Here is a 26,877-nt window from a genome sequence, read left to right as displayed (position 1 = left end):
ACATTTTAATCAGTGCAGGCAGTACACAAAGGTATCCCAGCTGAGACAAGATCCTTGGGTCCTTTGCAATCTGCTTGCCTTTTGCAGAGCATCCCACAGAAACCTCAGTGTTAGAGGAAGGTTGCCAGTCCTTGGGTTCACCTCACTGCTCTTTTAAAATCTTCCCAACAGCACTGTTAGAGCTGGATGGGAATTTTCAGCTGAGTTTTGGGATGGGAAGTGATGAATTGTCTGGCATCCATATATTGATTTCAACACTCCCATTATGAAACCTAGAGTTATATGGGAGCTCTGCCTGGTCTCCTGAGAGCTTACAGGGTGGCCTGTGAATCCACAGCAAGCTCTTGCGTGTGTGTGGGGGTGAAAAAGTATTTCATCCCATGCTTAAGCCCATTCCTGTTCAACAGACTGCTTAAGCCTCTCATGCTTCTTCAGTTATGAATAGAAAATTTCCCAAATTATGTCTACATTTTTTACATCTCAGATGTTGAAGAGAAATACAGTAAGGATATAACGAAAATCCTTCTATTATAGGGTAGGAGGGGCCAAGAGAGTTTTCTTTCCTTTGAGAACAGAGAGACAGAATTAGACTTATACAATAGAACTTGGCACAGGCATAATAATAAATATGATATGAAAATGTCAGGGACCCAGAGGAGCTAACATTAATGTATGTGCTTCTTTAAACCCAAATCCTACAGCACACAGGCAACTTTCCCCATTCATCACGGGCAAAATTACACCAGAGTTGGTGAACATACACACTGCAGTTTGCAAGGCTCATTTTAGTTGCTTTTAGCATTTGTTTGAATATCTGCAACTGGCCAACAAAGACCAGGATTTGGGGTTGCACACACTTTCAGTGGAGCAACAATGAAAGCAAAGGTGGGCAGTGGCCAGACAGGACTCCCTGCTGAGCACAATGAATTCTCCACCAGACCACCAAACACAGTCCAGGCCTTGTCCAGCTTACCCCAACAGTTTAGGTGATGACATACCAAGAGAAAAAACAAATGGCAACCTCAGATACCGGAGTCTTTTCTTTCACCTGCTACGTGTCTTGCCTTCCTCAGTTGGTACAGGTGACGGAGGCCTCAAGACAGCTCTCACCATTGCATAGGCTATGCTGTGTTTCTGCAATTAATATCTTGTTATACAACAGGAGTTTCTCAAAGCAGAATTACAGGAATGAGCCTTCAGAACAGAAGTTCCCTTTTCACAAAAGGGTGGTGCAGGCAGGTTTATTTTGGCCTCCTTAACTGAGGTGCTCTTTGCCGATTTAAGCTTCAGGTGAAAAGCAAATATTCAGGGATTTCAAACCCCCCATATTATAGGAGATCAGTGTACATTAAAAAGTTCCCTTGAATTTTTTTTTTTTTTAAAGGCTGCAGGCTGGATTTTCACTTGGAACAAGCTTTTCCCCAGTGGAGTATCTCCTGATTTACAAAAGAGTGCTTGAAAAGAGAATCAGGCATTGCCTGTTTAATGAAGACTTTTAAATGAATCAGTTGCATGGTTTTGGTCAAAATTAGCATGCAAGTCTATTTCTAAAAGCAAAGTGATACTTTGCCTTAAAAACTAATAGTAAAAGAAATCCATACACAAAAACAGGCTGACCTCACTACAAGCATCTGGATGCCCAAATAAACATGAGCAGAGGGAATTCTAGCATCTGCAAACAGTTAATTCACCCTTTTCTTCTCTTTTGTAGGCTGGCCAAGTTCAATCTCCTGGTCGCCAACTTCTTGCTCCACTGAGACAACCCCGTTGATGAACTGTGCTGGTGATGTCAGTAGCACCACTAATCAGCATTGGATCAAGACGCCTGACCCGGGGGATAAAGTCTCTTTATATTCCAGCTTGCAAGTGCTTTCTTTTTTCTTTTTATCCCCTCCTTTTTTTCCTTTTGTGTTCCACACAGGATCTGGGATGACGAGTGAAAATCATAAAGAGCTCCACAATCCTGGTGGAGAGAGGACCAGACTTCCAATGAGTTGGCTCCCAGTGACACAACAGCGGTGCTAGTGCCTGATTTGCACTGAATATTGCCTCAGTTGGGAGGGCAAAGCAGTATTTGCATATTCAACATCTGTAAATCCCCATCCCTCAGTGTGCAGTTGGACAGCGGCCTCAAGGCACTTTCCTCCTGAAAAAACACTTCCAAGTAACATGTGTGAACCCCAATGCCAGATCCCATGGCAGGTGCTAATGGCTTTCACAAAGGCTCTCAGGCTTTTAATTAGTTGACTTGTACTTGCTCATAGTATCCATCACCTCCTTTCCTCTTCCAAACTACTGAGTAGAAATACAGTTCTCAAACAAAATCCCACTGCCACCTCTCCTCTGGCCCCTTCCCCCAAAATTCAACATCCATTACATTCCAGCTCAGTTGTGGTCAGCTCACTACCTGTTGATGAAGCATGCTCAAGCTACATCATCTGGATATCTCCTCAGGAATGCTTCAGTTTTCAGAGAAAAATAAGAACATCTCTGTGGTGATGAAGACCACAACAGACCGGAGCCACCTTGGAGATGTCCGGAACTCCTGCTCATTGCAGAAGGTGAAGGCTGAGCCTGCTTCTGTCTTTGGCACACCAAGTATCTAAAATGATGTGTGCTGAAATTCCCTTGGGAATCCTCTGCAGAGAGGACAAAAGGGGAAGAGCTGGAGCTGAGGACTGCAATGAGGAGATTTTATATTCTTGTGTTCTCATACCAGTCCTTTCCTATAGAAAAGTTGCACAATTCTCTCTTTCCCTACTGAAAACAGAGTGCACCCCACTTCTGAGTCCCAGTATGAAGAACCACCAGAGAACATTTACTTTGGAAGCAAGTAACTGCTGTTTGAGAGCTTGGATTAGATGACCTTTAAAGGTTTCTTTCAACCCAAAATATTCAATAATTCCTGCTAACAGTCTAATTTATGAGGACCAGAATCATTCCTGATGATGCTGCCCATCCAGTGATGAGTGAGAGAACTCTGAAGGACGGGCAAGGAATTCACCTGTTCTGAGCATGGAAATGATAAAATTCTACTTCTGCTGTTGCTACTCTGAGATGGAGTCTTCTGCTTTCATGGCAGCCCACAGACATCTACAGCAAAGCCTGCATTTATTTTCTTGCAGAACATCTCAGAAATACCTAATCCATCAACAAATATAAATAAACTCAGTCACCTAAGCCTGCAGATGAACAAGGCTGCTCTGAATGTCACACAAACAAATCTCTGTTATCAGCTGCTTCATTAGGAGCTGTGGGCAATCTGGCTTCCACCACACCACAGACAACAGCTGGGTCCTCTCTGGCCTCTCAGAGGTTGTGGAGGCTGGCAGGATGGTTTAACACGTGCTCTCCTCCACCCCAGAGCTGTGGTCCAGAGACAATTTGCTTCCTCCCTTGCTGTGGGAGATGCTATGGTACTTGCATTTCAACTCTGTCTCAGTAAAAGAATATTCTCTATGATATATTTATTATTTTAAGCAACAAAACCCACTGCCTTAAAGCCTACTGATTTGGCTGCTAATAAACATTGTGAACTCGAGCAGCATCTGAATTTCTGAAGCACTAAATCCAGCTCTCAGCTACAAAACTGACAGCTCTCATAAAAGAAAGGGAGAAAAAAATGCAAGTAAAACATCCTAAGGAAATTATCGTTCAAATTAACTGCAGACATAAATTTATCCATCTGTTATCATAAGTGTTACTTGAAAATTATTTGCCCATAAAAATGAAATAAGCCAGAGTGGGGTTTTTTCTTAAACATTGACTTCATGTGTATGGTCTTAGCTGCCAAAATATTAACTCTTTTTAACAGCCCGTGTGCTCTTGGCTGTGTGTCTCTTTCTTGACTGTAAATGGACCTTTATAAATTGTATAAATGATGTCTAAGGCACTTCACTGTTATTACAGATCAATAACTCCAAGTAAACCATCATGATTTTCAAAACACAAACCCCAAGCAAATGCCCAAATTTTACCTGGAAGTGCTTGCTCTATTTAGCCATCTTTATTCATTCAAAGGGAAAAGTTACCCTGTCCATTAAATTAAAAACATCATTTAACTGCACAAACAATAACTCCTGTTTCATTCCAAGGGTACAGTTACTGTGAATACAGGTATGGTGAGATTTTCACATGAAGTCTGAACATGGTAAACACTGGCAGGAGTGGAACAAAGTCCACATAACAGGGTACAGAGCTTGGTCTCTTTTACCCAGAGCCTGTATTTTTCTTGGAGAAGAGAAAGAAATTAAAGTAGAAAGAAAAAATTGCTATTTTCACTTCTACGTGTTTTATAAAGGAATAAATTAAGTCTGAATTACTTCAACACATTTAAATAGCAAGTAAAGTCATGGAAGATGGAAAAGGCAGAAAACTATTGAAAAGTCTATTTTTTTTTTAAAGAATGACAGAAAATGGAAAAGTTCCTTTTAGAATTGTGTAATTTTTTTTTTGTTTGTTTTAATACTTTTGACGGGAACAAAACCCCCCATCTTTCAGCAGCATAAAAAAACTTTGCTTCAATTTATGAAGAACTGTTTTATCTCAGCTTGCTTGGATATTCAAATGTCTGTCCCCTGCCTATTCCTTTGTCCCCAGGATTTGTCTGTAGGATGTTTCACAGCCTTGTGCTGTTACAGGCCAGATGCAGAACCAGCTCTCCTATGATGCACCACAAGGTCTCTGCAGCACAGCTCTAAGTGGCACATAGTGAAATTTTAGTGGGAATCCCAGTTTACAGGAGAGCAATGACACCCAAGCACCTGGAATTTTGACTGACATCTGCAAAAATGGACTTGTTTTTCCAGAAGAAAACAGAAAAATTTTGTTTTCCACAAATGCCAATTTTTTTAACCAAAAATCCAGACACCTGCATCCTCCAGCTCAGTAGCACCAGGCTCCTGCACCACCAGGCTGCCAGGATATCATAATCTTGTTTTTTATTTGAAGCCACTCACTGGATTTGCTTGGGTTTTTTTCTGGTTTTTTGGTTCTACAGTCATGGAGCAGGATACACTGAGCCAAACCTGACTGAAATTTGCAAAGACACCAGCGTGGTGCCTTCTGCCTTAGTCAGGCTTATTATACTAATTAATTATTAGATGCTACAGAACTATGCATCCACAACCCTGGAATCTTACAAGAAGCTGAGGATGATGCTCCAAGAGAGCAGCAGAGCCTCAGTTGCTGCATGCAGCTGTGCAAAAGCCAGGTAAAACTTCTCTACAGCAGCATCCACGAGGTACAGCTCCCTGCAGGGAGGCCACCAGAGGAATAGGCAGGGCTCAGCCTCAGGAGGGCTGTTTTCTGGGAGAGATCCTATTTCCCAGCCCCTTGGCTCCAGTTATACCTGGGAGCAACAGGATACCTCTGAGTCCATATGAATCATCCTGCAGGGCTCAGGGCTCCCACCTAGAGCAGCCCTGGTCTGTAAAAACTGCATTTGTTGAAGTGTTTCCAAGGTGCTTTTCTCGTAACAGGCTTATTTTCTGACTTAGGAAAAGACTTCTTTTCCTGATTTTATTTGGCAGCATAGTTTAATCCAATTCTTCCTTTCCCAGAAATTACGATGGAGATTAAGAAATTTGGAAAACAATTCATAACACACATATATAATTTGATTACTATTCATTCATTAGCTCCAATATCCTCAGAATTAAGGGATAAGTGCAGAGATCATGCTTGGCATAAAGGGCAGTATCTTCTGAAGCACATTGTCCAGAATAGTTTTTTCAAATTATTTCTCCTTCATCATGACCGTGTAAGAGATGCAGAATCTTAAACTGCATTACTCTGGGAGCAAATAAGCTCCCACAGACTCTACCATGCCTATCCTAACTGAAAGTGCATTCCTAAAATTTTGCACTTCAGAATTCCTGGGAATATGTGAAAGCCTCAAATTTCATCAAAAACATCCTTTTCTTTTATAAAAGACAAAACCAAATCCTCAAAGTTTTATAAGACAATTTGAATTCATAACCCAAGCACATACCAAAGAAATCCCTCAAAATAAAAGAACCAGATATAAGGATGCAAAATAAAAGATTTATCAGTAAAACCCACTCTTCAAATTCAGTGCATGGAGGGAAAAGAGGAAAAAAAAATCCTTGAGGGAAAAAAATTGCAGTTGAATCATAAGAGGAAATGAACTTGCCTGCACTTTGGTCACATAAAAGTTTTGGCATTGAAAAAAAATTAATATTCTTAGCGTTCTCTGCATGAAGAAAAAAACATCCCAGAGAAGAAAGAAGGAATTAATTGCAGTTAAGGCAGGGATAGCCTGCAGGGATGGCCCAATTTGGTGAGAAAAACCAAAGAGAGGCTGGAACAAAGAGCCCAAAACAAAAAGCTTTCCTCGGCATCTCCCACATCCCAGTTTTCAATAAACCCGGGTGTCTGCTCTGTCCTGCCATGCTCAGTGCTGGGGAAACAAAACAACCCAGCAACAAAGGCAGTTTTCAACATCAGCAGCAATGGGCCTAAAAGACAAAGTGAGACTTGCTCTTTATGAGCCTGCTTTCTCAAAGGATGCTCCCTAGGAGTTTCAGGTAGGGGTGCCCTTTGATGGGGGCAGGGGGAGAAAGCTCAAACCTCCCATTAGTTAGAAGTGCCATGTAACATGGAATTAGCATCAATTGGCTTAATTTCAGCTCTGTTATTAGCACAAGCAAACAGCTGTGATGAGTTGGATCCATGACCCATCTAGTCCATGGTCTGTGGACTAGGTGTAGAGCACGACAAGTGGGCAGTGGTGCCTAGTTTAACCTCTGAGCTCCATTTATGTACTGGTTAAGGGATTTCCAAAACTGGAAATTGTTATCTAAGCCATCATGTTCGATAATCTCCAATGAACCTCACTCCTTGGGTTAGACAGGCTGGTTTTTATGAATGCCTGTCCAATTATGAGCCATCATGATATATTTTCCTACTGTAAAAACAGTTAAGCAGAACTTCTTGGCCAGAAATATCAGCCAAGCCTGAGATTAAATAAGCTTGGGAAAATTCAGTCCGGATACACTCAAAAAATAAATACATCAAAATGCACGTGTCTCTGCTAAAACCCACAGTCTTTAATCAAAATTCCCACTGAAGTGAGGAGCGAAAGGTGAGTTGTTGCCAAAGTTCATAGTGAGAGCCATGGGATGAGAAGCAAAGTTCTGTCAAAAATGAGAAATTGCCAAGGAGAGGGAGCAGGAGGAGCAGATTGGTTCTCGACACATCTCAGCCTGCCTTGAGGCCGAGGCAGCTCAAAGAGACACTTAAGCTGGTGCTCAGGATTCTGCTGAGCTAGGGCCTGAATGGTTATTATTTATACTCTTATCACCCAGAAATGTGAATTCCATTGGACAAGGGAAAAGAAATTAAAACAGGGAGAGAGAGGACAGTAGCATGTACAGGCTCACAGAAGTACTGCAGACATCTTTGTTCTGCAGACTTCAGGGAGAGCACTTAAACAGGAAGAGGAACACTGTGGAATTTTACTTAATGGTTTAAAATACTAGTATTTAGCTACACACACAACTCATGCACTTGTGCAAAGCCCCAAACCAGCCAGTCTGTACAGACACAGCACCAAAGCAGCTCGGTCATCCATCAAGAAGGTTTAACTGCAGCAACTCCAGAAGGTTTGAAATCCTGGGCCAGAGCCTGGAGCCACACACATGTGCCTGTGCCACCAAAGGGTTTGTGTTCTGCCACTCACTGCCACCACCACCTGAAATTTACACATTCAAAAGCAACTGAACCATCTTCTACACCTGTGGCCAAGTAGCCCACAGGTCTGGGAAGGGAACAAACACAACAGCATGAAAAGTGCTTACAGCTTCACATTTCCACAGCCAGATGGAAAACAAAGTAAGTGCAGCCTGTGTGCAGCCTGCCTGGACCTAGACCCACCTCATGCAACAACTCACTCCATTTTAGAAGTGGGTCTGGACAAACAAAAGTATTTCTCCTTCAAAGGGAAGCTTTTTAAGGAATTTTCCCACAGGCTGAGACCTAAAGCATTCCAAACATTTCACTTCCAATCATAGTAATAGAGTAAAACAGAAAAAAAATCGTGCCATACCTGCTCCAAAGGCAAAGAAGAAGCTCTTGTCTCTGTTCTCCCTTAAAAGTGACATCACTCTTCTCCCCATCCTCTCATTCCTCTTGTAGATGAGCTCCTGTCTGAAGTAGCTGTCTATTTCCTGAGCTGTCACCTGCTCGTGGGGTGGGAGTGTTGTGTTGATGAAGTTTGGCACCTGAAACAGAGAGAGAGGCCATAGCCCAGGTGGCATTGGTTAAGGAACCCACAAAACACTGCATGTTTTAAACCAGCCTTCTTTAAGCCACCTGAGCACCACTATTGCACAAAAAAACCACTAGAGGATCAGAGCATGGGAGGCTGTTAGGAACTCTCAAAAAAAAAAAAAAAAAACAACAAGAAAAGAAAATAAATTCCCATTGAATATACTAAAGGAAACTTAATTTTGATTTTTCTCTGTCCCTTTGTGAAAATGTAGTTTCAGGTGTTGCATTTGGGTGAGTTACTTGGACCTCTATTCTCTGCTTGTACAAAAAAAATCATTGGCTGTTTAATACCAAATTCCTGTGATCTGTTCTCAGCTGAGGTCACCATGAACTAAGCAAGGACTGCAAGATTTGGCTTGTATATGTGGCTTTTTAAGAACCTAACAGTTTACAAAGAGGAAAGGATAGCAAATGCAGACACAGGAAGATGGACACATGCATTGAAACACATAAATCCCTGGAACATTCCTGATATATCAGAGGAAGTGACTTCCACAAGAAATGCTCCTTCAGTCCCTGCTTTTGTGAGGAGAGATGTTCACAGACACAGCAGAAAGGCTGAAAGCTCAAGGATCTGGGTCAGGGCAGCAGATCCAGGAATGAGACAAGATCCAAGCTGTAATGGACAGATAAGCCAGAAGTCTCTGATTATTACAACAACTTGTTTTGAAACAGTGAAAGTCCCAGGTCGACCACAAGGGTTTGGGAGCCCACGGGCCCTGCAGAGAAGAGCTGTAAGGGGGCAGTGTTTGATGACTGCTAACAGGACCCAAGCACTTTCTGGTGATTTTCTGTACCTCACCACTGGAAAGCAGCTTAAGCTGCAAACCCCAGGTTCAGATTTCTGAGTCCCTAGGTACATGTAAAGCTGCCAGGATTTCCAGTGTTAATCTGAGTCAGTGGTAATGACATTGCATGCACAGCCCATGAGGGGAACCATCCCTCACTCGCTGTGCTGAAACACTTGGTACAGTGACTCTGTTACTTGGGTTAATTCCATCTCTGGTTTTCTACTATACAAAATTCCTGTACTCATTTTCTAAAGCTTGCCTTTGGTTTTTGTTTTTCAGCCCACCTCTTCCTGTTCCACTTGCTCACATGGTTTTATCACAATAATTTTGGTCTCTTCCCACCCTCTTTGCTTATACTGCTTCTCCAAAAGTTTTCAACAAGTCTTAGGGAGAAAAACTGATTTCCATCCTCCCAGTGACTCTCCTTAAAAATCTTTCATGGCAGCCTCATCTGCATCACTCCTAATAAATGCGAGGGACCAAGCACCAGAGATTTCTCACCATCCATTATGCAGGATGAGTCCACACCTCACTCTGGATTCATGCTACAGGCTGTTCCCAGTGGAGTGAGACAGAAAAGGAGACCACATCTCCTGAACCAGGGAATCCTAAGGGGATGGAGATAACACCCTATGTAAGAAACCCTGCCCCAGCCTATTGGGTCTCACAGACCAGCTGGACCTTTGATTTTCCAAATTGCTTCTCAACCTGCTTTGCCAAATCACCGTGCTCCTCACAGCATGTCCTTCTTTAAGGGTTCAGTCACATTACCCTGAGTCATTCCTTCCTCCAGGCTTTTCCAGCATGGCTTGGCATCACCAGTGTAACCTGTGAACTCCTCAGAGCAAATACTTTGCACCTTGTTCTCAGTTTAGCCCTGAGCCAGCACTCAACAAGTAATAAGTCCCATTAAGTCAGACCTATTGGAGACACCAGTTTCCTGTGAAAGCCCAAGGAAGTTACCTCTGTGTCTGGCAAGAATATGTGTTTGTCTCAAAGGGATGGAGAAGCAGACTGATGGTGTCAAAGAGATAAAATGCTGCTGGCTACAGCAGCAAAGGACATGGTGGCTGGTGAAAAACAGGGAGAGATTTATTTTATTTTATTTCAGGAATCAAGTCTGAGGAATGAGTAACCATTTTACACTCGCAGTAACCTCTGTAAGGCAAAGCTGCAAATCAATTGGTCCATGGAGATATCACAAACCTTTGTATCTCTTCTATACTGGGGCTCTCAGGCAGGAGTCAGGGAAGCCTTTAGGCACTGAAATGGAAGGTGACATTTTGTAGAAGCATCTGAAGGCTCAACACCCACATAAGAGAAGTCTCTTCTTTCTTGCTTCTGGTTGAAAGTGAAGGCTGAGACCTGGTTTTGAATCACTTGTGATGCTTTAGGGATAGCAAGGTACAGCCTTGCCTGTGAGCACAACCTGCTCCTACACAAAGCAGGAGCAGCAATGCTGGGGGACCAAGAAGCTTTGTGCATCTCACTGGGGATGGAGGTGTAGATATCCAAAAAATAGATGTTGTATAAGGTCTTTGCCAAGAAGGGAAGCACCTTTCACCTTCTTGTGCAACTCCATCACTTGCAGTCCTATATCCACATTTAACCTATAGTTTGTTCCTTCTCTTTATCTAACCTAAAATACAGTACACAAACCAGACACATTTACTTGCCTTTCTTTCCCCCCCCTTCCCTTTTTTTCCCTTCTCTTCTGTGGGGAAAAATTTGCCAATGGCAGAGAGATAAAACCAAGCACTGGGTTTTGTCAATCTTTCTTTTGCTTGCCCAAGGAACAAGACAAAGGAAGGCATCACTTAGAGAGGCACAGCATCAGCTACAGGTCCTGCTGCACTGTGTGCATTCTTGCATTTCTGATGCCTGGCAAAAATAAAATCTGCACGTGTGTTCCAATGTGTGTGTGGCAGAGGACAGAAGATAAATGACTGCAGTAAGTATGCCCCTACACAGTAGTGCAACCACACTCTGAGCTGTGACACTTGCCCCATTAATCACCTCTGCTCCTCCCTGTATCCAGGTCCTTTCCACAGTCAGTGACACACACCATGCCTGGCTTCAGGGAGACAGCTGCTCCTGTTGATTTAAGAAACCCTTAAACCAGACAGGGATCAGGAAGTCAAGAAACAGTGACACGCAATTAGGAGACTCTTAACTGGAGCCAGAATTTAAGTTTGGGTTTTTTTTTTTGGAAAAGAGAAGATCTGTTATTTTAAAAGGATGGGCTATATATGCACCAAAAGGATGTACCTTCCCCCTTCTACTTTTATTTTGTTTTCATTCTGTGAAAAAATTAATTTTAACATTTTAATTATATTAATCTGCTGGTTCTGAGCTGAGAGTGAATGACTGAGACATTTGCTGTGCCCCTGGGTGAGGGACTGATCTAATAATACCTGAATATTGCTACCAGTGTTTAAATGTACAATGGAGTGGATTATGTGAGCACTGAAAAATCCAAACTCCTAATTTTGCTGTTCACCTAGGAGTGTAACAGCTGGATCAGGAGAAAACCGCTCCACCTGGGGTGTGTTCACTTCTAGTGGATACACACGACAAGAGATAAATAGATTTTTTTACATCCAGTCTCTGCAAGCTGTGCAGTTTTCTGAGAACCCAACCAACTCATATTTATATATAATTCTAGTGGAAACTCAATAATATCTCACTGAGGCATTCAAAATAAAGAATATTTTGTTTTACTTAATAAGGTAGCACTGCTTTTTTCTATTCCCATTTCCTTTAGGTTACAGCTTTCCTATGGACAGTAAAGATGGACCACAAACTCAGTCATTAGGTACACCCTGCATTTCTTAGTTAAACTTTTATGGTTAAAGAAAGGGACTGTGAGAACAAAAAAAGAAATCCCAGCCTTGCAAAAATTTCTTCCTCTCTCCACTGTCTGTGTCGTTTTACTTGAGTCAGTATCCCTAATGGAATATATGTGTGGATAAAGCTCTGTACACACGTCTGAGCTCACAGTGCTGTGGGATGTGGGCCATAATTCTTCACCTTTGAAGTCAGTGGGAGCTTTAGGGAGAAGAAAGAGGAAGGATTGTGGAGTGGTTATGACACTACCCTGAAAAAATGGTTCTGCTCCCATGGGTGATACAAATCTCTTACATGATCACAAGCATGTCATTTGGGTTTAAACCTTCAAAGGAAATTCAGCACTTAACCTCCACTAAGTGTCTTTGAAGCATTTGGCTTTATTCCTCCTGTGTCTCAAAAGTCCATCTGTAAAATGGGGACAGAGACTTTCTAAAAAGACTTTCTACCTTGATGTTACATACAAGGCACTGGCTCAGTCTAGCTGTGGAGGGACCCAAAGGAAGACCCAAAGTCCAACAAAATGCTCAGCAGTAACCTCTCTTCCCATAAATTCCCACAGAGGCTTGGATTCTGCTGCAGTCATTAGCATAAGAGCTAACAAGATACTTTAGCTTAGAAAAATGCACCAGCCATAACTCAAGATCTTTGCTATGCTTTCAGCTTTGTCTGTAGAGACAGAGAGAAAAAAAAGGACCAAAAAAAAAAAAAAAGAGAAAAGCAAAATATATTGGTGCAGAGTCTTTTATCACATTCAGGGCTTACTGCCAAAGTTCAGCTGAAAATTCATGGACACAGGACTACATTAAAAGTCCATTTTTTAAATTTACTATTTTTTAATATTTGGACAAATATTCTGAGCAGAGGCACAATGCCAGAGTTGTGAACATCTATCTGCAAATAATTTTTTTGGACACCCATAAGCACCATCATCTTTGATTTTTTTTTTTTTTTTTTCCTTTGGATTTATTATCTACAGTGGAACTGCTCTAGACTCAGTCCAGTATCAAATCATTATCATATGTGGAGTAACAGTGTTATCACTCCTACTCCTATGCACCACATTTCCCAATCCTCTGATAACCTTGTTTAGCCTCGTTCTGTTCCAGTGAGGAGACTATTTCTGGAATGTGAATTCAAATTGTAATATTATGTCAATCAAAAAGCAACATTACCAACAATGGAATAAAAAAACCATTACCAACAAAGAGCTGTGTGCCTTTCCTCACCAGCTTGTGGGCAGAGGTGATCTTCAACCATAATTCTACTTGCAGATGGGGAAGAGGAAGCTGAGATAGGGAAATGGGAAGCCAGCCCCTGCCATGAAACACACAGTGATCCTAAAACCTCTTCAGCAGTTATCTTCCTGTATCTTGGTCAATCCTCTAGGCTTCTGAGACTCCTCTCTCCCACTGTCCTAATCAGCAGAGGACTCAAGGATTTCCAGCCTCATCTCCTGAAAAATATCCAAACTTCAGACTGCTGCATGTACAGCATCATTACTGTCATTTTCAGGAGAATCTCTTAATAAAACAAATGCCTTATTTCCTTATTTCTCCTTCTCCCCCCAGAGGGTTCACAGCTAAAAAAAGAAAACAGAAGGCAGCACACCCAAGGTCAAAAGGGACAGCTATGACAGGACAGGGAGCTGGCAATCAGCTTCCAGAGTTCCAGTCCAGCACCTCAATACAAACCCCATCCATCCCTCCCTGACAAGAGGGCTCTGCCTCCACACTCGTAATCCTTATCTCCAGTTGTGAGCAGGGAGTTGTTCCCAGATCACGACAACTGCATTAAATTTTTTAAAACGTGATAAAGATTGGGTTCTCTTTATTAGTCTTCTGGTTTATGAGCTTTATGTGGGCAGAGGCCAGAAGACAAGTAAGGGATCCCACTTTGAAGGATTTTCCCTAGACCATGCAGGTCAGGAACCTTTATACAGTTGACAGCACTATGAAAGATAAGGATCTCAAGAGTTGACAGGCAGCTTATGGAGGCTGCCAGGGAGCCAGAGCAGCATCCCAACACCCACTGGCTCCTCCAGCAAACTGAACAGCCCTAAATTCACACCAGCCCTTCTTGGGTCACAGGCTGACATCTGAGATCTAGTTATCATTCCTTTATGAAGGGAGGATACCCTCCTGTTAACCAGCCTTGACAAGGCATTGTGGCTTTTACTGAAGGGCTGCAAAATACACTGCACTGGACTTGGAAGACACCTGTTTTCCTCTGATTCATGGACCCTTCTGGCATCTGGGAGAGCAATATCCTCTTACTGCAGCCTCTGATAGGAAGGATTGAAATAGTGCAAAGTGAATGGGCTGTGAGAACAAGTATCTCCACAAGGAGGACGTGGCTGCCACAAAAGCAAAAGATGCTGCCAACTCAACTGGTTTTCCTCCAGCACTCCCAAGCTTCCTTGGGAGGGAGGGAGACCAGCAATGGCCAAGGAGGGAGTGTCAGGTTAATCTGATTTAATCCAAAGCCCAAAGGTGGCAGCTGCCAAGAAGATAAGCTTCCAGCTTGTTATGGAAAAGGGAAACTAGGAAGGAGCAGTCTCTAGTTTGAGCATGTGATTAACCCATTATGGCTTTCTCTTAAGCACTGAAATTTAAAGTAATATATTAGAACTCTGAGTGGACTGCAAAAGGAGTCTTTCATGTTTGAAGTAAAGTTCAGTTCCATCTCTTCTTTCCCTTTTCCAGAGTTGGAGGGAGGAAAAACGCAAAAGTACTTTTTGCTTGAAGGGAAGTGAAGAACACAAGCAGGAACATTTCTTGGGACCAACTCTGGGGAGCCACTTCTGGACACGAGCTAATCCCTGCCCACCTCCCATCAGTGCTCATGGTCCATAGATCTTGCAGTTACACCACAGTTCAAGTCAGTGAGATTGCTGTAACTGGCCTCTCTGACTTAATGCTAGTGGCATACCCCTCAGCATGCTGTGGCACCTTGAGTGTGAAAACAGAGTTTCAAACTGGCTATCTCAGATCTAGGGGGCACTGGAGCATCTAAACTTGTAAATGCAGGAAAATTACAAATAGGAGAAGATGTGGAGGGGAAGAGCAGGCTGAATGCCAGTGAAGTCTCTATGGACAGTGAACGATTCAAAAACCAGCTCTGCAGGTGACACAAAAGCTGCAGGAGTCATTGCTGGCCTGAGTGTAAAGCTGCCTGCAGGCAGGGTGGGCTGCAGCCCTTGGACACCCTTGTATCTGCAGTTTCAGCCCTCGCTGCACCTGCATGGACACCCTCCCTGGGAGCACCAAACCCATCCTGCCAGGGCTCTTCTTCCAGGTGGCACTTGGTCAGACAACAGCTGTGTGTCCTGTGTAGTTCTACCTCCTCTGTCCATTTGGGCCAAAAGAAACCATGTTTAAAAAAAAAAAAAAAGGCAGATAGGCCACAGGGATGGGCTGTGCATCTCACTCTCTCACAGCTTGGGGGGTGATACTTCTATCCCTGTTAAAAAAGACTTTCAACAAATCCCTGAGAAGTCATGACCTCCATGTATGTTTTCTATTTGTTTTTCCACACCAGTTAAATAGCTGCTTTCCAAGCACTTGGGGAAAAAAAAGGAAAAGAAGAAGCAAGCAACACCAACCCCTCCTCCAAGGCCTCCCTCCCAACCCCAACTCCGTCCCTGCTCCCCCTTGGTCGTGATGCCAAAATATGCAGCCGGCCTCTCTATCTGAATGAATGTTTTGATTAAAGAAATCTTAACAAAACAGAGTCAGAACAATGATTCCAGCCCCCTTTCTGCAAGCTTCACCCAACTATGTGGAGTATATTTAGGACCAGATTATGGGGACCTGCTCATTAATTGACTAAGGATGACAAGCCTGCAGTATATGCAAATAAAGGTTTGGGTTTCAGAAGGGAGGGTAGATCTTAACAACCTAATGATACTCCTGCCACACTTGACATCCTTTTAACATTGGGATTTTTTTGAGGCCAGCTTTCATGAGCTTGCAAACATATGGAAAAGTTCAAGTTTTTCTATTTCTTTTCTATTTCCCTTCCAAATGCTTTCTTTTCTTTGACAAAGAATATATTTTTTTTCTGTTCAGACACTAAAACCATCACCTATTATATTACCATGACACCCAAGTAAAGACACTGATCAAAGGGCAAAGCAGGGCAATAAAGTGAAAAAAATGGGCCAGAAGGTTTGGGTTTGGGGTTGGTTTATTAAAGAACTACAATTCTTTTTCCAAAGGTATTTTTCATTTTGTCTTCTGTTGCACAGTGGGAAAACAGTTGGTTAGTAGTGGGTACAAACTCAGGTTTGGCTGTCTTGGATATGTATTGTTCAGGGCTCTGCAATGAGTTTCTTTCCATCCCTGTTTAGTGAGATTCTACGGAAAGCTCGAATGTGTATGTGAAATTTGCAATATTAGTTTAACCTGAGGCAAGTCTGATTCAAAATATATGATTTGCACAATATCACATAACTTAGCAAGGAGCAGAAATCTGGTTCATAACACCACAGCAGCTGGGCTGGACATGGGACCTCTGGAGCTGACCCTCAAGGGAGTGCCCTGCAGAGGTGGCTCTGCAGTTTGGTCCTGGAGAAAGTCCAGGCTTCTCCCAGTCCAACCAGCTTTCTAGTTATGCTGGCATCTGAAACAAACTGATGATAGCTTTTGAACTGACTTTAACTTTCTTTAAGATGGGGGTCCCATGGAGAACATCTCCAAGAAGGCCTTTAGGAGTGGAACAAGACCAGTGAGGAGAAAAATAAGGAATAATTCAGATTAAGTTACCTCTGAAATGGATTTCTTTGCATCCAAGCTAGTGGAACTCTACAAGCCTTGGGCTTAGAAGATCTATGTCTGAAGTCACCATCAGAGAGCTCTACCAGTTTACACTGGAGATACCTAATCTATGGCACTCACCATTTGGTAATGCACACTAACAGTGTCAGGTGAGGAAATGTTGAGTCCAGGGGTACCCAAGAACACAGTCCTTTCAATAATGTCTAACACTAATCCTGCCAAGCCCTGCCAAACCAACCAAGCTGCCCTCTTGTCCCCCTTTTCTCCACCTCACAGTCATAACGAGGAGCAAATATAACTTCTAGATAAAACAAGAAGAAAAAGCACTTTGTACATTCAACCAACAAGATACTATTTAAAATACTAACAAGGCTTTTTCATTTCTCTTTAACAAGTATTTCCAAAAAACACTTCATAAACCAGCTCTTTAAAAAGAAGGGAAAGTAAATGCTTTACAGCAAACATACAGCACTGCCCAGAAAGCAGCACCTTCAACTCCAAATATTTTTTAGCAATCACTCTTTCATACTCATTTAGAGTCTAATCCCCTACTAATAAATACAGGTAGTCAACAATCCCTAAATATTTTAATGTAAATCAGCCCTTTTCTGTAGGTGAATATGTTCTTTTTCTAATAATGCAGCAGTCTGAAAGAAAAATCTTATGTTTTTAATGTCCTGTTCCAATTTCTCCATGACTCTCTCTTCTCTCACATTGCTTTCTTCATGGAAAGAGGAGGGAAAGTACTTCCAAGGTAAAACAACTCCAAATGCAAAGATGTCATGAAAATTTTCAAGCAAGAACAACCTATTTTCAAAACCTGTAGCATGAAAATTATCTGGGCATGTTCCAGATTATTAATAAAAAACCAATCTTTGCAATGTTTTCCCCAGCACTGTCATCAACAAGTAGACTTCACTCTCAATCTGGATCTGCAACCAATTTTCTGTAAGACATAAGCCAAAATACAATATTGCTCCAATCTGGAATCCTGTTCTGACATAATATGAAAATTAGACTCTGAAAATTTTGGCTACACTCCTGTTTTTTCATTCACTTCCAAATGTTCCCAGTGTACCAAAACATGGAGCTATAACTCAGGTGCAAGTGGAAAGAAATTATGATCCCACCACAGCAGAGCAAGAGCTCTTCTGAGCTATGGAAAGGCAGCTCCTCTGCAGCAGCATCTCCAGAGAGCAGAAGGTGAGGGACAGGCTCTGCTGGTTGTGGGCACAGGCAGCACTGGGCACTGGTGTCACTTGGCATCAGGACTGCCATCAGTGTCCTCCTGACAAACACCCCTGAGGTGTGACACACCCTCTGCCTGGACTCACAATGGGAAACTCGTGGGATGGCTCCCCTGGTGCTGGAGACAGCCTTGCACTGGCTTTTCTGGAAAGCCCACAATCATTTTCCCTGGAAGAATGAGAGGCTGTGCCAGTTCGCCTGCACTTTGTTAGGGCTGAGAACGATAAGATGGTTCCAGAGCTTTGCATTACAATAGCTGTGCCTTCAGTTCATGGATTTATCTTCCTCTGCCCTAGATAAAACTCCATTCCTTGGACAAATTAGGTCTGCTTGTCATTCAACACTCCACCTAATGGTCTCAGCTGTGTGTTTCTGCAGTTACTGAAGCTGGAGCATTCCACAGATAGCTCTCATTGATTTGAGAAGTGAGCCAGAAATCCAGTTGTATTTTATCCAAAATGACAATGGGGCAAGTTAATGATGTAATTAGAATTATCAGGACCCTTAAATTTTAAAGGACAGGTCTCAGTGAAGAATGATAACATTTTTAAAGGGGTATGTAACACAACCTGGTGATTTATAAACAGCAAGTGCTTGTGAAGTAAGGCACTAAACATCATCTTCTTTAGTTTAGGGAGGCTGATCCTGACACGGGCTTAGTTTATGGATCTCTAATGTCATGTTATCAAGATCATCATATGCTTTTCAGAAGGCAACACACTAAATCCACGCAGGGCATTTCAAACTGCAGAGACAACTTGAGATATGGATGGCATCATTCAATGCCATCCAAGGTATCCAAAACTCTTGGTTGTTTCTGGTGGACACAGCTTGAAGGAGGAGGCACAGCACCTGAAAGGGGTTGAGAGCTGTCTGCAAGCTGTGGTGACCACGAAACAACTTCACTGCACAGCTTGTTTAAGTGTGTGGGATGAAGTCAAAACCTTACACCTGCTGTCAATGAGAAGGTCTTTATGCTGAGCTGAGCACAAAGCCTGTAAAATGGGTTAGTCACTCACTTGATTTATTCACTTTGATATCCAGTGATGGCTGGGCCTGCTGGATGAATACAGAGTCTGCTGAAGGCATGGAAATAATTCTCCTTTCCTTCAGCAGACTCTCAATACAACCTAACACACAAACCATAAAGGCTCCCTGGATGAAGGATGCTTTGGAAGTGTCAGGTATGACTCTTGCCCCATGCTGTTTACCCTAAATAAGACAGGCAAATAATAAGTATGAAATCTGGGTAATTGGGCCAGTAGAAATTGTCTACAAAGGGATCAGCAAAGATGCAGGTCTCTGACAGGCCAGATCAGCAATGAGAAAGGAAAAACCATCTTCTCCTGGGACAGGATCCTCTCCTCAGATCAGGAGAATCACTGGGGACAGAAGATGAGAGACAATAGCTGGAGACCACAGCCACAATTTTTGGGAAAGGCTGAAGGACAAAAATCTAAGCCTTGGATTTTCAATTTTCCTCTTAACAAAGAGTACATAGGGGTACAAGGAAACATAGAACAAGCTAATTCAATGCTGGCAAAGATGAATTTGCTTCACAGAACTGTCCTTAAAAACTGAATAGCTCAAAACTGGCCACAGGAAGTAACTGGTGCAAAAAAACGCCACACAATAAATTGTTCTGCATGCTACTTTTTCTCCATAGAGGCTTCGGGTCATTAGGCAATTTCTCAGCTGTCTCAGGTAAAAAAAGGTTCATCTGGAGACAGATAATTTTCTAACTTTGAACTAACACATTTTTTGCATTTTAATACTTCTGAACACACTGACCTCAATTCCCTAGTGAGAGCTTCAGACAGAATACAGAAGTTAAAACTACTGATCTAATCCAATCCAATCCATTTTTCCTTTTAGGAAACATTTACAAAAGCAGAGAAAGAAACTGACTTCTTCAAGGGGAAAAACAGTCTGGAGAAAGAGCAGAAAATACACCCATCCTATCTTTAGCTTAGAATATTTTCTCTTTGGTATCATTTTGACTCTCTGCCCAGAAGCCTCAACATAAGCCTCTTGATTGCAAAAGTCACAAGAGAATCCAGTGTTTGAAGAAGGCTATTGAAAAAAGAGAGATGTTTCCTACTGCACTTTTGGGTCATAGTCTTATTGGACTCACCCCCATAAAATTTTACTAAGTTTGAATAAGGATTTTTACATTTGGAAAAATGCTGCTTGCAAACAAAGTTTAAAAAAATGGAGAGGGAGAGAAATGATGAATGCAGTATAACCACAGGAAAGCAGAGGTGTTTCCTCCTTCACTGTTCTTAATTAAAATAAAATGTAAAAAACCCACTGAAACTGAGAAGGATTTGTTTACCCCTCCACTCTCATCAGGGCTGATGGCTCTGAGAAAGGAAAGAGTCAGGGACTTGGGGCCCTGCTCACACCCCTTCATTCTGGGCACCCTGGCTAAGCTGCACTTCCCAAGACCAAGGTGAGCAGCATCTCCCTGGGGTAGTCCTGTCCCTACCCATGGGTGACAAAGGAGATGTCCTGTGACCTAAAACCTCCTCTGGACTAGGAGGTGCCTTTCCTTCAGCTTTCCTACCAGCACCATCCTATCTGTGCACAGTCTTGGTCCCAGAAGGACTCTGCCCTTTCCTCCCAAATGCTGCAGGACTCAGGAATGTGCAGGAAACCTCACGCTTCCCAAACTCTCTTTGGGAGGCTGAAGAGGCTCAAGGAACTTATCTGTCACACATCAGGTCAACAGTGCTGGTATTTCCTCTTCTGGTCCTTTCAGCTCCAAGATGATTTTTGCACTAAAGGCACCTCAGCATCTTGCAGACAGCTATGGAAGCTGCTTCATCTCTGAAGAGTCACACTGGAGGCATTTAGGAAGTTACTGCACCCACATAAATACTCTCCCTCTCCCTGCCACTGTCCCCACAGTGACCTTGAGCTTTGTCACCTCCTTCCCAGTTCATTACAGCCACCTCAGCCATCAGCTCTGAACTGAGCCAGCTGCTGGACAGTTTACCTGTATTCTGCAGCTCCTGATAACCCTCAAGGGACAAGCAGGCATGAATAACCTTAAACAGCACCCCAAATTAGTCTCAAAGAGTGAGTCCCATCCTTCTGCAGTTCTCCTGAGCTGCTCCAGATGGAGCTGAATTCCCTGGCCTCCAGCATTCACATGGGTGTTGATTCTTACAACCCCATTCCTGATCTTTTGTTCCCTTCTACGAGATATTTCAACATTGTGTTAACAATACCAGCTTCAACTCTTATCAGGCCTCTAAAGAGCTGGGCCAGCAGCTGGATATCATGGAAGAAGGGACACACCTTCAAAAATCACTGTGGCACTCTTATCCCAAGACTGTCATGGGTACCTGCCCTGAACTGCAACAGACTCAGCTCATGATAAATCCCTGTGCCTCCATTGAATGTCTCCAGAGAGAGATCCCACAGGGAATCTTTCATGTGTAATATCTGAGTCAGGCTAATCTAATTTGGTAACCAAATGGCAAAAACTCTCCATGACAGAGTCTTTCATCCTTGCAAAAAACCACAGAGAACAAACTTTGGAATGACCCCAACTGGCAAACCCTGACTTGAATAGGGAGTTTATTTTACATTTTAATTTTCTATTTTGTTCTGCTTGCAGTTAAAATAAATGGTATAGAGCTGGTTTATAAAAACACTACCAAACAAAAAAACTCTTTAGCCAACAGCACTGCACTGAATATTTAGAGTTCTGCAGGGACCAGTATACATAGAGGGATTTTAATTTTCCATGGCCTGTAAGCGTTATAATCTCCATCAACTGCATGCACTCTGGGACCATGACTAACACCAGTGCTTGAACTCTGACTGGTTGTTGGCTTCTTTCTTCTGTCTTTAACACTGTTTTGAAACTCACACTTAATCCAATAATTTGCAGGAATAAAGAAGTTTTTACAGCAAACGGCTCCCCTCAAGTCTAACCCACAGGTCTGTTATAGGACAATGTGTCAATAAATCAGAGGTGTCTGTGAGTCCCTGCAACTGCTGTGAATGACCACAACTCATCTTAGGGACAAAGGCTTTACTTATTAGGAGAGATTAGACTGGTGGAGATTAAAACGTGACACCAGGACTGTCTTCAAAGGTTTGACTACCAGCAGTCATTTATAGCATCCATAGCAAATATTCCACTACATCTTGTTTGTTAATTCCTTGATTATCATGTGTGCTGTGCCTCAAAATTTCACAAACAGTTATAATCACTGACTTCTCCAGGAACCTCTAAATTAATGAGCTTTCTACCTTTTCCAACTCATATTCCCCATCTTTAAAGACATATTCCTATCCAAGTTGCTTTTTCCCCTTACTTTTCAGTGCAAAGCTGACCAGAATGAACAGCTCTAGCAGCTTTGGTGTGACACATTCTTGTGTTTCAGTGCTGCCACGTTAACCACCCTGGTATGTCCTGCTCAGTCATGCTAAAACAATGCTTCATTTTCTAGGACTGAGTTTACAGGGACACCAAAGGGGTTTTATCCCATGTTGGGGCCCCACTTGCTTGACCAGCTGTTCTGGTGAGAAACAAGTGACCCACAGAGCCCTGTGCAATCCAAGATAGTGATGGCAAGATAAAAATGTCTGAGAGACCTCTGCCCCAATCCACAGACTGACCTTACCTTGTCTCAGTTCTCCCTGGAAGTCACATAGCTCTCCTTGACTTGCATTTGCTATCATGGACTTCTATAATGATTTAATTCTTTCACTGGCAAAAGACATACAATAGTGTGGCTGTCAAATTTACACAGGTTTGCCCCAAGTGAGTCACTGCACCAGAGACTGGAATCTGGGAATACTGATCAAAAGCAGGAGGTGTTGGAGATGACATCCAAAGACCAAGTTTTCATAGAATTAACTGGAAAGGAGAAAGAGGAATCTCAGTTTGCCATGAAGCATCAAACTGGTCTGGAAAGCAGATTTCTGCTCCCTTGAGAGTTTTTAATAGCTTTGGATAACTAAGATAAACAGAGACTGAAGGGCTGTCTGAAACACACACAGAATTATTGAATTATGACATGTTTGAGAGGTTATTTACTTTACAGAGTATTTACATAAGGTCCACTTCCTCTTCATATATATGCTCAAACATTACAAAGATTCCCTCTCCACCCTTAATGAGGAGTCTGCCTTCAACAGCCCCAAACATCCAGAATTAGCCTTTTTTCAAGAACATCCCTTGGAAAGTTTTCCAGGCAGTCCATTCCTTGTTCCTAGTAGCAAGCAATAGGACAAGAGGAAATAGCCTCAAGTGGCACTAGGGGAGGTTTGGATTGGACATTAGGAAAAATTTATTCATCAGAAGGGCTGTCAAGCATTGGAACAGGCTGCTCAAAGAAGCGTTGGAGTTACCATCCCAGGAGGTATTTAAAAGATGTGTGGATGTGGTGCTTGGACACACGGTTTAGCTGTGCACTTGGCAGTGCTGGCTTAGCAGTTAACTCAATGATCTTGGAGGTCTTTTTGAACCTAAACCATTCTATGATTCCCCAGAGCCTGAGCAAAACCAGGGAAATTCCACTCTCTCACCAGGCAAATGAGGCACGTGTGGAAAGAAAACACAGGGCATTAAAAGGAAGAGGGGAAAGAGGGATCAGAATATGAAGTGATGACTGGGATATTGCTATTAAAGCAGCTGATTTTTCCTCAATTCTCTGGCCCATCTGGAACAATTCTGCTCACCTGAGAAGTGTCATGGTTGAATATCACAGCATTCAGGTCTCCACAGTTGTAGTGCTTGATGAGATCCTCAGTGGTGTAAGGGGCCTGCAAACTCCCTGCTCGAAGGCTTTCGTGTTGGAGCAGAGTCTGGTTTAGAGCAAACAGCACCTGCAGAAACACAGGCAGGAAAAAAGAGAAAAAGTTAAATATAGTAGGGATCAAAACAACAAAGACTAAAGGACAAAACTTTGAAAGACTTTCCTGCACTTGAAGTCTATTCCCTTTATCCATTCTGGCCCACAGTAACAAGGGATGGTCTTTAGGCATTCCCAAATGGAAAAGCATTCAGGTGCTGCAAGACCCTATAATATTCTCCATAGAGTACAACTTCACAACAGATACATATTGCTCAGAGGTCACAGTCTCAGAACTCTTGGGCTCTCTGTGCTGGTTAATTTGCTTAAAGACAGACACTGGAATGGAAACTCCCCTAAATGAGGAAAGGTCTAGTGCTTCTGACTGTCTTCTGTACCCTAGTTTAAATCCAAAGCCCAAACTCAGTTGAAAGGTTTTCGAGAAAAAAACCCAAAATCTTCTGAACTTCTGAAGTCAAAGGTGTTGTATTGGAACTTTGTGCAGGCTTGTAATAACAGAAACTTTAGGAAATTCGTTATTAGTCTCCCTCCTTTTGTCTTTCTTCCTTCACCCACCCATTTGCAAAGAAAGAAGAGAGATAGAGATCTGTAATACTGTCCCAGCAGACTGGTCCAGTATCTCCAACCCAAACCTGAAAAAAACCCCAAAAAAGCAGAAGCACTATTTACTGTGTAAATTTGGGTAACCAAAAGAAAAATAAATCCTTAAATATTAGAATTTTTTTCCCCCTTGAATTGACCAAAGAAAGCCTAAAAAAACCCCAAGCAAACAAACAAAAAGCCTCCTGCCACAAAAAACTCCCCACACCCCAGAAGCAAAAAAAACAAATAAAATCACATTAAAAAAGGACCACTAAGTTTCACATGAACTACCAAAATCTTTTTAGATTTGTGACAGCCTGTGGGAGTAATATATACCAGTTACTGTACCACCAAGTCTGGGCTTTACATGTTCTGCTTTCCAAGAACTTTCTGAAGAAACTTGATAAAAAGTAGATGAATAAATCAGAAGAACAGCAGTGAAGACTTCTGTCATGAACTATATAAATAAACAAACACACTTTTCCTAAAATAAAGTGGAATGTGGTGATGGCGAATTCAGGCTTCTGAAAAATTATATTGATGTGTCATTTTTTATCAAAAGACTCCTGCATCCCTCAGTCTCATATTTCACCACTTTTTAAGGTTTTCTCATTTATAACAGCAGTGCCCCATTCTTCCCAGAGAATAACAATCATCTCAAAATCTGAGCAAGGTAATTCCTGCTGAGCTCCAGTCTGGGACCCGAATTCTTACTTTCTTAAATTTTAACAACTGAACCCACTTCAAGGAGTGAACCCAAGAGGAGTTTAAAATCAGCAATTTACATATGTATTTGCAGGATGGAAGTTTTTCTTAGTTTAAAATTATGATTCCCATTGAAGTTTATCTGAAGGTGAAGGAAAGGAAGTTGCAAAATCTCATGTATATAAAAAAAGCGTATCAGATATTTAATTATTAATAATAACATTGATTATGTTAGTGATATTAATAATAACAAAGGATGTCCAGATCACTAACAGCCTCAATAAAAAGCTGTTACATGCTAACTAACATACACAAATTGGGTTGAGTAAAAGCAAATGCTACTTTTTAATTTACTTTAAAAAAAAAAAAGATGGTCTTTCAACTGAACCTGTTATACCTCAGTTTGGCAATCGGCTCTCCATTAAGAGTCAAGCCTAAAAGATTTCCTTGCCCAGATCTAAGGGTCTCTTCATGCTTTTCTACAAAGAGATCAAGCTTTCCCAGGACCACAGCTTGAAGTTAAGCATCTTCCTAACTTAGTTTTTCCCTAATTTAAAAAATATGCAAAAAACACAGTTTGAAAAATTTCTAACGTTTGAAAGCATCTGAGCTTTTTTCTTTTTCCCCTAAGGGCTACAGCTTGAAGAGGAAATGGTTCATCCCAGGATTTCCTGGAGATTCTAAACATTTTGACTAATAAAAATAAAAGCTTAGAAAAACACTGACAGGAAAAATGAGAGCAGAGGTTTTCCCAAAATGCTTTTAGCAAAATCCTTCTCATTTTTGATTTTTTAAACAATGGATGATACTGGATTTTTATATACAAAAATATGTATACACACAGGCACACACACATATACAAACCACCAAGCCCTGAGGCAAGACTGTGTGTTTTATGATAAAATATTAAGAAGGAAATAAACAAATCCTTACATACTTTACTTCCAATGCCTTTTCCCCCCTTTCTCTCTCTCTCACTCTTTTTGTTGTTGTTGTTGTTATTCTGGGGAAATCAGTCCTGTGCATTAATGCTGTGGGTCTTTCTCTTATGAATAAGTTTGGAACCTATTACATTATTTCAGTCTCATTTACAGGGGGTTAGAAATCTTGAAGAAAATTGTCTATGTGTTCCTCAAAAATCAGCCTGCAGAGAAGTTCACCGTACCAATTCACTTCTTATAAGACACCAAAGATTCCAAATGAGAGAGAATGAATTATTTTGCAGTTTTTGGCAGATGGCCCCCCCATGATTTCATTGGTGCCAGGACATTCATTTCCCTGCTTTCTGCCTCAGAGCAGCTTTGGAACCTAGAGGTGATGCTGGCCACCAGCTGAAACCACCATCCAGCACGCTGTTGTCACTGCAGGGAACTCAGCACTCGGTTCAAACTTCTGCCCCAAAAGCTACTCCAGAGATTTTATTTTAGGAGGAAAGCTAAAATCAGAAACTTGAACACTTGAATATGGAATTAACTTATTTCTAGAGAATTTCTAAAATGTTCTCATTTCTTGCTTAATCAAGCCATAACCACCATGGATTTTGGTTGGGTGGCTCAAAACAAATTTAAAGAGAAGCGGAGACTCATCACAGTCGCCTGCTTCCTGGCTGGATTTGGGGACCATTTCCTTCAGAGTCAGCTTAAAGCCAGCTTAAAACCCAAATTTATTTTTCCTTACTGTTCAGATAATGCCATAAAAACAATGCTGTTTCCTTCCCTTCTCTCTATCTTAATATCACCGACCCCACGACCCCCAGCCTAATCCTCTATCTGAGTTAAATCTCCCAGAGCTGCCTGAGAT

At 42.0% G+C, this 26,877-nt stretch overlaps 1 protein-coding gene across 1 annotated transcript in view; it reads right to left on the bottom strand.

Annotated features, from left to right (window-relative positions):
• Window positions 1–26,877, bottom strand: part of TRABD2B (TraB domain containing 2B) — a 266,051-nt gene that overhangs the window by 98,990 nt on the left and 140,184 nt on the right. The window contains exons 3-4 of the mRNA XM_030226458.2: window positions 23,657–23,803; window positions 8,069–8,243 (exon numbers count right to left, since the gene is read on the bottom strand). Coding sequence (XP_030082318.1) covers window positions 8,069–8,243; window positions 23,657–23,803 — 322 coding nt within the window. The remainder of the gene's footprint in view (window positions 1–8,068; window positions 8,244–23,656; window positions 23,804–26,877) is intronic.

This window comes from Serinus canaria, chromosome 8 (assembly GCF_022539315.1).
Source record: "Serinus canaria isolate serCan28SL12 chromosome 8, serCan2020, whole genome shotgun sequence".
Taxonomy (NCBI): domain Eukaryota; kingdom Metazoa; phylum Chordata; class Aves; order Passeriformes; family Fringillidae; genus Serinus; species Serinus canaria.
Note: the sequence above shows the minus strand (reverse complement) of the source record. Positions and strands in the feature narration are given on the sequence as shown.